Below are 13,695 nucleotides of genomic sequence, written 5' to 3' on the forward strand. Positions count from 1 at the left end.
AAAAATCCAAACCTGCTCGGCCCTGTGTGAAAACGTGATTACCCCCTTAACCTAATAACTGGTTGGCCCACTCTTAGCAAAAACAGCTGCAATCGAGCATTTGTGATAACTGGCAATGAGGCTTTTACAGAACTAGGAAGAATTTTGGCCGACTCATCTTTGCAGAATCATTTTATTTCAGCCACATTGGATGGTTCTCAAGCATAAACCAGCTTTTTAAGGTAATGCCACAGCATCTCAATCAGAATCCGGTCAGGATTTTGACTAAGCCAATGTCGTCCTTTGTTTTTTTTTTCTTAAGCCATTCAGAGATGGACTTGCTGGTGTGTTTTTTGATCTTCGTCCTGCTCCCGAACCCAAGTGTGCTTCAGTTTGAGGTTACAAACAGAAGGTCGAACATTCTTCTTCAGGAGTTTTTGGTAGACAGCAGAATTCATGGTTCTATTTACCACAAAGTCTTCTAGATCGCGAAGCAGCAAAACAGCCCCAAACCATCACACTACCACCACCATATTTTACTGCTGGTATGATGCGTAATGAGACACACACCCTGCAGAAACTTCAGCTTTTGTCTAGTCAGTCCACAGAGTAATTTCCCAAAAGTCTTGGGCATCATCAAGATGTTTTCACAAAGGGCTCCATAGGCTTGGATTTTTTTCCCTTTAATAATACACACCTTTGTTTAGAAACTCCATGTTGTGTTTACGTGTGTTATCCAATATTTAAATCTGAAACATTTAAGTATGACAAAAATAACAAAAAAATAGGAAATCAGGAAGGGGGAAAACCCTGTAAATTCACCACAGTGCAAGTCAACCTGTTTATCCTGCTATACATTTGCATAGTGACTGAAACCAGCAACACTGACTAACAATGGGCCGTGAGAACAGTTTCATGATCAATAATATGCAAATTGCCATTGTCATACAGATATTTGTATCCAAATGTAGAGACTAAAAGTAAAAAGTAAATACGTAAAGCACAGATACCTCAAAATTCTACTTAAGTACAGTACCAAATTTGTACTTACTTCCCACCTGCGGTCAAGGCACGCCTCCTGGCAGCCCTGTGAGACCAGAGACTGCAGTTTGTTCCAGACCGTTTGGCCATATCTTCCTGCAATCCTTGACTGCAAATCTGTAAAACATTGTGTAGCGACAGGGTGCGGAAACCCTTACTCTTATATTGTCCCTTTATATCTCTTCAATTTCAATTAATTGTCAGATTTTTTTCTTTTGAAACGGAACTTTCAGACAATAAATAAATAAAAATATAAATATTTCAGTATGTTTCATCAAAAAAAAATTCTTACATGCAGTATTGTGTAATTTATTCCTTAAAAATGTATTGTGCTATTTACAGTGGCTTGCAAAAGTATTCGACCCCCTTGAACTTTTCCACATTTTGTCACATTACAGCCACAAACATGAATCAATTTTATTGGAATTCCACGTGAAAGACCAACACAAAGTGGTGCACACGTGAGAAGTGGAATGAAAATCATACATGATTCCAAACATTTTTTTTACAAATAACTGCAAAGTGGGGTGTGCGTAATTATTCAGCCCCCTGAGTCAATACTGTAGAACCACCTTTTGCTGCAATTACAGCTGCCAGTCTTTTAGGGTCTGTCTCTACCAGCTTTACACATCTAGAGACTGAAATCTTTGCCCATTCTTCTTTGCAAAACAGCTCCAGCTCAGTCAGATTAGATGGACAGCGTTTGTGAACAGCAGTTTTCAGATCTTGCCACAGATTCTCGATTGGATTTAGATCTGGACTTTGACTGGGCCATTCTAACACATGGATATGTTTTGTTTTAAACCACTCCATTGTTGCCCTGGCTTTATGTTTAGGGTCGTTGTCCTGCTGGAAGGTGAACCTCCGCCCCAGTCTCAAGTCTTTTGCAGACTCCAAGAGGTTTTCTTCCAAGATTGCCCTGTATTTGGCTCCATCCATCTTCCCATCAACTCTGACCAGCTTCCCTGTCCCTGCTGAAGAATAGAATAGAATGGCCTTTATTGTCATTGTACAGAGTACAACGAAATTGGAGTGCCACTCCCTTGGTGCAAGTATCAATAATAAATATAAATGTAAAATATAAAAAGTACAAAAAAAACAAAAACAATCGTAAGTACTCAAACAATAGTATGTACAATATACTAAATAAAAGAGAAGCACCCCCAGAGCATGATGCTGCCACCACCATATTTGACAGTGAGGACGGTGTGTTCAGAGTGATGTGCAGTGTTAGTTTTCCACACATAGTGTTTTGCATTTTGGTCTCATCTGACCAGAGCACCTTCTTCCACATGTTTGCTGTGTGCACGACTAATAGTTGTCCTATGGACAGATTCCCCCACCTGAGCTGTAGATCTCTGCAGCTCATCCTGAGTCACCATGGGCCTCTTGGCTGCATTTCTGATCAGCGCTCTCCTTGTTCGGCCTGTGAGTTTAGGTGGATGGCCTTGTCTTGGTAGGTTTACAGTTGTGCCATACTCCTTCCATTTCTGAATGATCGCTTGAACAGTGCTCCGTGGGATGTTCAAGGCTTGGGAAATCCTTTTGTAGCCTAAGCCTGCTTTAAATTTCTCACTAACTTTATCCCTGACCTGTCTGGTGTGTTCTTTGGACTTCATGGTGTTGTTGCTCCCAATATTCTCTTAAACAACCTCTGAGGCCATCACAGAGCAGCTGTATTTGTACTGACATTAGATTACACACAAGTGCACTCTATTTAGTCATTAGCACTCATCAGGCAATGTCTATGGGCAACTGACTGCACTCAGACCAAAGGGGGCTGAATAATTACGCACACCCCACTTTGCAGTTATTTATTTGTAAAAAGTGTTTGGGATCATGTATGATTTTTGTTCCACTTCTCACGTGTTCACCACTTTGTGTTGGTCTTTCACGTGGAATTCCAATAAAGTTGATTCGTGTTTGTGGCTGTAATGTGACAAAATGTGGAAAAGTTTAAGGGGGCCGAATACTTTTGCAAGCCACTGTATTTGGGATTTTTGGGGACGGGGGGGATATCACTCTGATGATGTAGAGGTTTTAAAAACTCACAAAACCCCAACAATCAAACGTGATCAAGTTCTTCCCCTAATCTACTAATAATGCAAGCACATTTTGTTACTCGTAATCTGAAAAAAACAAGACAGTATGAGCACATTTTGGACATGTGTCTCTCTGGAAACAGCATTTCAAACCAGTGTTGGTCAGAGAGACCCACAAACAAGTGACATCATAAGAAACATATAGTGACAGTCATTGACTACAAAAGATTTTCATCCATCTGTTAAAGACGGCCCTTAGGTTTAAACTTACGTTAGTTTTTCAATTTAATTTTGAGCCTGATATATATGTATTAAAAACGTCTCTGTAAATCTATTTCAAGAAAAGAACAATGAAATAATCTTCAAAATAAATGTGGTGCTGTGCTCTACTTTATACTGTCCCTTCATGCTACCGAGAGACAGAACAGGTGCTGTCAGCCTGCAGCAAACTTAACCCTTGTGTGGTGTTCGTATTTTTGTTACTCAGCCAGTGTTCATGGGTCTGGTGGACCCGCTAGAGTTTTGGCTTTCCAAATTAACACTATCAAACAATTTTATGTTAAATTACTCAACAGATGTTTACTTCATCCCAATTACAAGACATATGAACAGCAAACATGGTTAATTTTTTCCCTTTACCTTTGTTAGATCACATTTATGAATTAATGTGCTTCTCGTTTTTCTTTTATATAAAATGTTATAAATAAATCAGTTATAATCAAGTGGAGTGAGTGGAAAGACACAACACATTTACACGTGAAAAAATAATTAATTGTTTAATTTTTCTTTTGAAAAAAACTGAACACGGGTCTCACAGACCCGAACACCATACAAGGGTTAAGCAGTCTTTCAAATTTAAAGATTGACCTAAACAAGCAGTTCTTCTGTGTACAGACAGCTCTTACTGGGAGTGTTTTTTTATTCAGTTGCTCTGTTGCTGTGGTGATGGGTAGAAGCAGGCTAGATGGTTAGAAACTAAAACTTTTATTGACATTGACACGTTTTGGTTTTTTTAATTAAAGAATTTTGTTGTAATTTTAATGTGAAAATATTGGCTGGGTCTTACAGACAGAAGGTTTGAAGAGCAGATGGGTGTTGCTGAATAGATATAAGATTATTGATGACTAAATCTTAAGTTGATTTGACTAAAATACAAAGTGTAAAAGTCTGTCGTGTTTTTACCGGTGAAAGTTGCTTCATGCGGTTTACAAAGTGTCTTATTTTCCTTCACATAAAATGTGAAATGTGTCCATCTGTCTGCTCTCGTCTTCCTCCTAACCATTGACATTTTGCAACAGGAAGTGTCTCTTCCTTCCAACCCGTTTGTTGTGTGCAGAATCAGATCAAATTGTGTGCGTCAAACATGACTGGACAGGGAGAACTTGTCCCCCCTCTCTACGTAAATTCATTAGTTCTGCTTGGAGCTCATCTCTCTGTTTTTATCTCTTTTTTATTTGTCAAAGAAAGAACAGAGACATTTCATTATAGTTTTTTTTTAAATTTATTGTTGTGTTTTCATCAGCAAAATCATGAATAAATTTTTTAGTGAATGATATTAACACTGATGAGGAACCACCATTGTGCTGTAACTCAGTCTAGCTTATTTAGCCGGCAGCATGCTCCTTCTGCGGACCCATTTAAGGAAGTAACATGATGATGAAGAGAAACAATGTATGATTTTGTTGTTGCAGAGTCATTCACACACTAGGACAAGCAGACATAAACCACACATAAACTACAGTACTTGTAAAATCTATCTTTCAAGTTTACATTTTGGTGATTCTAAAAGCATCAAATTCAGCATCCACTCTCTAATAATTATGGGCATAAATTCTGTTTTATGACTCTAATGTAGCATCAATGCAAGGGTAAAAAATGTAGATCATAAACGGGGTTGTTATACTTTCTGGAATAGGTCTGTGGGTCACTTTTTCATTTAAGCAATTCATCTAAGGAAAGCCAAGGAATATAATGCTAGACACGTTTCCCTTCCATGCAGAGCTTAAATCATGATTTTTACAAATATAGATGGGCTTTTGAATAAAACCAATTTACAAGATAGTAAACATATTATTCAAGTCCTGAGAAAGTAACAAATATAGGTGCGATGGCACAAAGGTTTAAAACCAAACTCTACCCATATTCCTTCCAATTGTATATGGCTTATCCATTTACTTTAAACAAAATCCAAATTACAAAGTGCTTCACATGAGCAACTAAAAAACAAACAAAAAAACACTAAACCACACACACACACACACACACACACACACACACACACACACACACACACACACACACACACACACACACACACACACACACACACACACACACACACACACAAAGCCATCAGAGAGCAGTATATTGCAGTAAAAATGAAAGAGATTTAGGACATAAGAATTGGGAAGACCAACTGACTGGCGACTGATTTTCTTGGTCGGATTGGTTTCACTGGCCAAGATAGAAATATATTTTCCTCCACTGGATTCCCAGGCCAGTAGATCAGACTGGACCCTTACATAACTGTACTGGCCACAAAAAATTACTTGTTTCAAATATTTTAGTTTATTACTTGTGGCTCGATGCTTGACGATCAAAATCAGGTTTTGATAACAAAGTCAGCATTTTGCCTCACAAGAGCTGGAATATTTGCTTGCAGTTTTGAAAAATAATCCCTCGTCCAGGTAATCTGAGGTTTAGAAAACAGAATCTCTATTATCTTATTGGCATTTTGAGAATCATCACGATTTCTCATCAAGGTCTTGAATTTCTCCATCAGACGGTTCATGTCCTGCTGATAAATCCCTGCCGCACGCACGGCTCTGGATCCATCAGGTTCTCCTGCATTTTCTAGACGAGCCTGATGGATCAGCATCTGTGTGTGGAAGGCAGCTCCATTCACCCACTGCTTCAGAAACTGAGTGTCCATATGTTCATCTATCAGCATGGAGTTCTTAGAAAAGAAATTGGAGTACACGGCATCATAGGGTTAATTACGAATATTTCTATACATGAATACTTCTGTAAAAATCCCCTATTCAGGGATGATTCGTTACAAATGAAAGCTGGCAGCTTTGTACCTTTAGCCGTGTGAGCTGGGCACTAAGAGCAATCTCAATTTGACGGGTGTCAGAGAGTTGAAGTTGTGGGTTTCTCAGGTTGATCTGCATACGCTTCAAATACTCGTGCATCAGATCTCGCACCTGCACAGTTAAAGAGAGGAATGTTAAGGCAAATTTTGTATGTTGATCAGCAGGACTTTTTTTTTTACAAGGAAAAAAGTGAATTAGTAAGCTACATTACGCATCCAAATGAACACCACTTTTAAGTGCTAACTTCTTAAGTTCTTACCTCCTTGGCCTTCTCCTGTGCGAACACCCTCTCTAACATTTCAGCTGTGCCCATGGTTTCTTTATTTAGGCTTTTGGCGACCACGTCTAAGGCCAAGGAAATGATGAGAGCTCCCAGTCCGACAGCATGAGGCACCACGCTGAGCCCACCTAGAACATTCCCCACCTCGCTTAAAATAGATGCGACCTGATTGAGTTCTCCACTGTACAAGACGTGGTCTCTGTAATTGTTCAGCTCTTCAGCTGAGTTGAGCCCAGAGAATCTCTGCAGGGAACTGAGAGGATATTTGTTTCCCATTAGTTTAGCACTCTACAAGGAAGTTAGCTCATGCTGTTATTATATTTTAATTAACTATTGATTAACTTTTACTGCCCATTTTATTTCAGTTTTTGAAAGGTTCAGTTTGCTCCTATGATCACTAACTTTGCAAATGTTTAATGCTAAACACAAAGCTCTTGGTATTAACAACAAAAGAGTGTTAAAAGAATGCTCTACATGAAAACTCAACTGATTAACAAAATGAGTGAATTTACATTGAAAGCATGTATGTCTCTGCTTTGTATTTTGTTTGATGTAGAGATCTTATAGATATATCATCATGTAGCATGGAACGTCATCATATATAATGGAACTTTATCGTCTAGAACAGTGCTTCCCAAACTTTTTCCAGCCACGTACCCCTTGAGACATGTCACCCTCAGCCGCATACCCCCTACTACGAACGACTCTTAATTAGTGTCTATAAATACATTGCAATATCGCATGCATAAAGATAAATACTGCACAGTCGATTATTTCTCACCACCAAATGAATTTATCAATATTTTTTAGTAATGACAGAGTTTTAATAACAAACTTTACTACTTAATACTAGCAGTGTATCAAAGGATTTATTAGAATTCACTTTTTTGTCGAGAGCATAAAGGCCATGAACTTTCATTAAACAGAACTTTATTTAATGTGATGGATGTGCTTGAGCAGAGGCACACAGCTCTTCAATGTTTGGCTCAATTTGGGAAAGGCTGAGTCTTAAATCGTTTTCCACACAAAGTCTTGCTCTGTATTTTGTTTTCATGTTTGTTAAAGCAGAAAATCCCTTTTCGCATAAGTATGTGGTGGCGAAAGGCATCAGAGTCTTGACAGCGCGTTTAGCCAGCGCGGGCTGTTCAGTGCGCAGCCCTATCCAGAAATCCGCCAGGTTCTTTTGAGCGTGTTCAACTTTTAGAGATCCATCTGTGGCGATTTCAATTAGGCTCTCCTGGTCAGACGGTGATAACGAAGTAGGCACGGCGGTGAACGGGTGACGTATCCAATCATTTGAGCCGTCCGTCTCTGGGAAGTATCGGCGTAACTGCACCGCCAGCTCCTCAAGGTGCACGTTACATTCGCGCTTTACACTTTTAGATAGTGTGAGATCATTAGAGCACAGAAAATCATGCAGCACAGGAAAGACTTCAGTGTTGTTTGTATCCAAGCAGTTCTTCCAAAGGTTTAACTTCTTTATCATGGCCTCAACTTTATCTTGAACATTGAATATAGTTGCAGAAACGCCTTGTAATCCGAGATTGAGCTCGTTCAGACGAGAAAATATATCACACAGATAAGCCAGGCAGGTAAGGTACTCTTCATCATGCAAATGTTCAGACAGCTCAAAGGGATGGTTACTGAAGAAAACTTTAAGTTCATCCCTCAACTCAAAGAAACGGGTCAGCACTTTCCCTCTAGATAGCCAGCGAACCTCTGTGTGGAGTAATAATGTCTCATGCTCGCTGCCCATCTCATTGCACAACGCAGCAAATAAGCGGGAGTTCAGCGGCCTGGCTTTCACAAAGTTAACCATTTTTACACTCGTGTCCAAAACATGTTTCAAACGGACAGGTATTCCCTTTGCAGCAAGAGCCTCTCGGTGGATGCTGCAGTGTACCCAGGAGGCATCTGGCGCGACTGCTTGCACACGCGAAACCACACCTCCGTGTCTCCCAGTCATGGCCCGTGCGCCATCAGTACAGATGCCAACACATCTGTCCCACACGAGTCCATGTGTGTTCATGAATGTGTCCAGCTTTTGAAAAATATCTGCGGCAGTTGTCCTTTGTTCCAGCGGTTTACAGAACAGCATGTCCTCCTTGATGGTTCCTTCATGAATGTAGCGCACATATACGAGAAGATGCGCCAGGCCAGCCACATCCGTGGACTCATCTAGCTGTATTGCATAACATTCACTGTGGCGTATGCGCAGAAGTAGCTGCTGTAAAACATTTTCTGACATTGCATTGATGCGCCGTAAGACAGTATTGTTTGATGATGGAATGGACTGTATCGTCTTTTTTGCCTTTTCCCCCAACATTGTCCCTACCATATCTAAAGCAGCAGGGAGAATGAGGTCCTCCACAATAGTGTGGGGTTTGTTGTTTTTAGCCACTCTGTAACTGACCATGTAAGATGCTTGTAGTCTGTTTTTATTCATAAGATCTGGCACCTGAATGCAGGTTTTACTTGTTGAAAGTGATTTTAGCTGTCGCTCAAAATATTCCCTTGGTTTATTTTTCAAATGGGGATGATTTGTCTCTAAATGTCTGCGCAAAAGTGAAGGTTTCATTGAGTTCTGAGACAATACTTTTGCACAAATAACACACTGTGGCCGGGGAAATCCACCAATATTTATACACGTAAACCCCAGCGAAATATAATTGTCATCATATTTGCGCTTCTTTGATGAGGTTGTGTTACAGTCCGTGCTGTCATGCTTTCTCCCACTTTGACGCTCCGCATCAGACACTTCATCACTTTCCACATGGCTGGCTCCAGCTATGCTAGCCACTTGGCTAGTAACCACAGATACATCCCTGCTAGCACTGCTAGCATCCAAATCTGACGAACACATTGTTGTTGAACAATCACCTGTGCGGTCACTGGAAAATGCATCTTCAGATATGAGCTTATTGGTTGTTGTGGCCGGTGTCTCTGTGGTAGGGCCTTTTTTTCTTGTTAACCACTTGTCCATTTTCGCGCTGCACTGAATGCTTGGAGGCAACTTCAACTGTTAGGTGTCAGTCATTTGGGCAAATCACGCCCATGTATTTTGTCAGAGCTATTTTTTTGCTGAACACCAGAGGGTGGTATATAGTCATGTATTTGACAGGCAAAAAAAACTGCATTAGCGCAAATTTCGGCTTTTAAAACTTTTGATCCCCACTCCAACCCCAACCCACGCGTACCCCCTACAGCCACTTGCGTACCCCCGAGGGTACGCGTACGGTAGTTTGGGAACTACTGGTCTAGAATGTAACCTCATAAACTAGTATGGAATGGCACAACGTAGCATGTCAGGTAGGATGGGATGTCATTGTGTCTAATAGGATGTCATAATGCAGATGGGAATGTCATCGTTAGCATGAAATGTCAGTTTAGAATGGAACGTCATCATGTCATTATTTAAAACTGAATGAAGAATGGGATGTCATCATGTAGAACGGAATGTCCTATTTAAGAATGGAATACCGTCTTGAATGGAGTGTTATCCTGTTGATGGAATTTCATCTTGCTGAACAGAATGTCATCATTAAAACTGGAACGTAATCATGTCGAATGGAACGCTAAAGGACACTCGTTGTCTTTTGGTTGTGGAATTGCTCACCTGTCAATTTTAAGTTCATCCAGCTGTAAAACATTGCTAAGCATATCAGCAATACCTTCAAAGGCCATCTCCTCCTGCTCTTGAGATAGTGTTTGACCCATTTCCTGTTTAGTTGCTGTCATGAGAGTAACAAAGAAAAAAAGCTTTAATTGTTTTTTACATTATCTGAGACAGAATCTTTAACAATTTTTGAAATTATAAACATGTTTTTTAAACTTATTTAAATGGACTTTCCCCCTTGTTTTTTCAATGGTTTAACAAGAAGATTTCTGTTTTTCTTTCTTTTGGCACAGCAACCTGCAGGTTTAGCACTGACTCATCGTGCCAGAGACTGAACACGAATCCTTTCACTTTTCCTTGTGCTGATTATGATTGTGTAGGATTTGAGAAGCAATTTCCCCAGGTATAAAATCTTTTAACATATTCTACAAAAAATGTCATCATCTGAACATTTTGGGGAATTCTTTGACTGTCTCTTTGACTCTCTGATTTTGAGAAACAGCTCATGCAAAAGCCTAAATAAAAGTGCTTAAAGATTTTTTGCTAGTGATCTGCCCTTTGGGACACAGTAAGTACAAATCACATCCTTCTTGCACCCTTCCTAAAAATATATCGGACATAAATATTCTTGTTTTTTTGGATGAGTGGTGCTCTTAAAAGATATTTTTGCAGAATGTCCCAGGCTAAGAAGCAACAGGATTACAAACTGAAGCTGTTAGGTATCAACTCACCTAAAGATTAGAAGTTAGCAGCAGCAGCAGTGTTGGAGGTTATTTCCTTCAATTTTTGAGGTTCAGGTTTAAATGGTTGAACGGAAAAGGTAAAAGGTCACAAAGCACCAATGAAGACCTATGTCAACATACTGAATAGATGAGAGACAGGACGAAATAACCACTGACAAAATAATATTCTTGCATGGTGTTGTCACAAGAAAATGTTAGAAATCCAACTTTCTTGCCTTTCTTTTGATATATATTTGTAAGATAATAATTAGGGGTGCAACGATACACAAAATTCACGGTTCGGTTCGGTTCGATACTTTGGTGTCACGGTTCGATAATTCTACAGTAAATCTGGCTGAAACTTGGCACACAGGTACAGGAGGTGTCCCAGAGGAGGGATGTGTTGAAAGTTGGACATCAACTACTCAGGATGATTTTTAATGAATTTTTGAAAATTGACATATTTGTAGTGTATTGGCTGTATTGAATTGCATATAAATGTCCTTTAATTTCTGAGGAATTCTACAGTAAATCTGGCTGAAACTTGGCACACAGGTACAGTAGGTGTCCCAGAGGAGGGATGTGTTGAAAGTTGGACATCAACTACTCACGATGATTTTTAATGAATTTCTGAATATTGACATAATTCTATTGTACTGACTGTATTAGATTGAATAAATGTTTCCATTAATTTCTGAGGAATTCTACAGTAAATCTGGCTGAAACTTGGCACACAGGTACAGGAGGTGTCCCAGAGGAGGGATGTGTTGAAAGTTGGACATCAACTACTCAGGATGATTTTTAATGAATTTTTGAAAATTGACATATTTGTAGTGTATTGGCTGTATTGCATTGGATACAAGTACCCTTTAATATCTGAGGAATTCTACAGTAAATCTGGCTGAAACTTGGCACACAGGTACAGGAGGTGTCCCAGAGAAAGAATCTGTTGAAAGTTGTACATCAACTACTCAGGATGATTTTTAATGAATTTCTGAATATTGACATAATTCTATTGTACTGACTGTATTAGATTGAGTAAATGTTTCCATTAATTTCTGAGGAATTCTACAGTAAATCTGGCTGAAACTTGGCACACAGGTACAGGAGGTGTCCCAGAGGAGGGATGTGTTGAAAGTTGGACCTCAACTATTCAGGATGACTTTTAATGAATTTTTGAAATAAACATAATTGTAGTGCATTGACTGTATTGCACTGAATATGAGTTTACTGTGATTTCTGAGTAATATTACAGTAAATCTGGGTAAAAACTGGCCCAGAGGTAAAGTAGGTGTCCGAGAAGAGGATTGTGTTGAAAGCTTGGCATCAACTTTTAAGAATGATTTTTAATGAATTTTTGAATATGCAACCAGACTGTCACGATGGCTGTATCGGGCTGTTCCATTGTAATTTGTGTGCGTGCGTGTGACTGTTCACGCGCGTGCGTGTGTGCGCGAGTCTAGGCTTTCAATCAGGATATAAAGCGAAAAGGCGCTACCGTAAAGACTGGTGTAAAAGCGCAAGGAAATTCATGCGGCGGATAGGAGGCGGCTGGCTTGACCGCGGCTCACAAATGACGGCTCACTTTACCGCAGTTCGGCTAAAGTTAGTAGCATGCTTGTTGTTTTTGTCTTTGCACTAGGATGATGTCAGCGTAAATGTGCAGTCATATTCGTTGTGTTCCCACTAGTGCTTTCAGGTTAACCTCGTTAAAATGACCTTAACGCCACAACAGGGCAAATCTCCGTTAACGAGCTACCGCCGATAGCCCCCATGGGGCTAGACGGCCAACACATTAACGAGCTAACTGCGCTAACACACTAGCTCCCACCCATGTAATTGAGCATTGTGTGGCACATCCAACATACTGTTTTACTTTAGTCCATGACTCGCTTACCTTCAGGGTCATACGTCACATGAAAACCAAAATAATTCCAAACGCCAGATCTGAATGAGGGTGGGGGAGGTTCAATTTGCCATGTTGCAAGGAGAGGTAGCTTGCCCTGCGCTCTTCCTTCTGACGATGCTGTCTGTGTGGAGCGCTCAGTGGATCTGCGCTCGACAGTGCAGCCTAGGCGGAGTAGTCGAACGCAGATTCACTGAGCGCTCAACACAGACAGCATCGTCAGAAGGAAAGTTGATGAAATAAATTACAAATTTTGTATTGTTCGATACATATGCGTACCGAACCGAAAGCACTGTATCGAACGGTTCAATATCGATACGAATATCGTTGCACCCCTAATAATAATTAGTTTAATTTTGGAGATTAATGTCTCTCATTTTAGCAAACTTCATATAATTTTTCTTCTTGTGTCCATTTTTATTCATATGTCAGTTCCTCCCCTCTCATGTAGTATTTGTTTTCAGACCAGATGAATGGAGTAGTCTGTACTCCCTTAAATTTTTTTTGTCCTGGTTTTTGGCAGTTATTTATATAATATCATCACAAAGAATTGTGATAATGTGCAAAGCAACAGGACTTTGCCTGTCTAAGGTCACTGTTCTTTTGGAAATATTTGAGGATCAAAGTCTTTGTTGACAGCTCAGTGGGACAGAGGCACAAACGAGGCGTTTCTTTTAGTACCACTTACTTTTACAGCCTAATCCCAACTTTGAGTGTCACGAAGCATAACAACTTTGTCTTTGGAACTGGGCTTGTACACATTTACCAACATCAGCCTCTGTGTGATGGATCTCAGAGGTGAGACTGCACGATCCTGAGGTAGATACCAGATCCTCCATCAGGTCTCGACACTCCATAACTGACGAATCGAGTGTAAAGTAAAATTTGCGTGTGAATTAGAAAATATTGTTCTGACTATAATCATTAAGGAGAAGAACATGACTGCACTGGGAACTCCAGTGCAAACAGCCTTCGTAACAGTTCATTTGAGATTGGGCACACCTTGGACAGGTA

At 40.0% G+C, this 13,695-nt stretch overlaps 1 protein-coding gene across 1 annotated transcript; it reads right to left on the minus strand.

Moving 5' to 3' along the window:
* Positions 1-4,578: 4,578 nt before the first annotated feature.
* Positions 4,579-11,172, minus strand: LOC146663156 (uncharacterized). The gene is made up of 5 exons (XM_085415747.1): positions 10,785-11,172; positions 10,054-10,168; positions 6,417-6,690; positions 6,146-6,268; positions 4,579-6,018 (listed from the first exon to the last, which is right to left on the minus strand). Exons 2-5 carry the CDS (start codon positions 10,152-10,154, stop codon positions 5,665-5,667), a joined length of 852 nt encoding a protein of 283 aa, XP_085271873.1. The 5' UTR covers positions 10,155-10,168; positions 10,785-11,172; the 3' UTR covers positions 4,579-5,664.
* Positions 11,173-13,695: the final 2,523 nt, after the last annotated feature.

Source organism: Rhamphochromis longiceps, linkage group LG8 (genome assembly GCF_057381845.1).
Source record: "Rhamphochromis longiceps isolate RC_006_pf linkage group LG8, R_longiceps_female_GT1.1, whole genome shotgun sequence".
NCBI lineage: Eukaryota > Metazoa > Chordata > Actinopteri > Cichliformes > Cichlidae > Rhamphochromis > Rhamphochromis longiceps.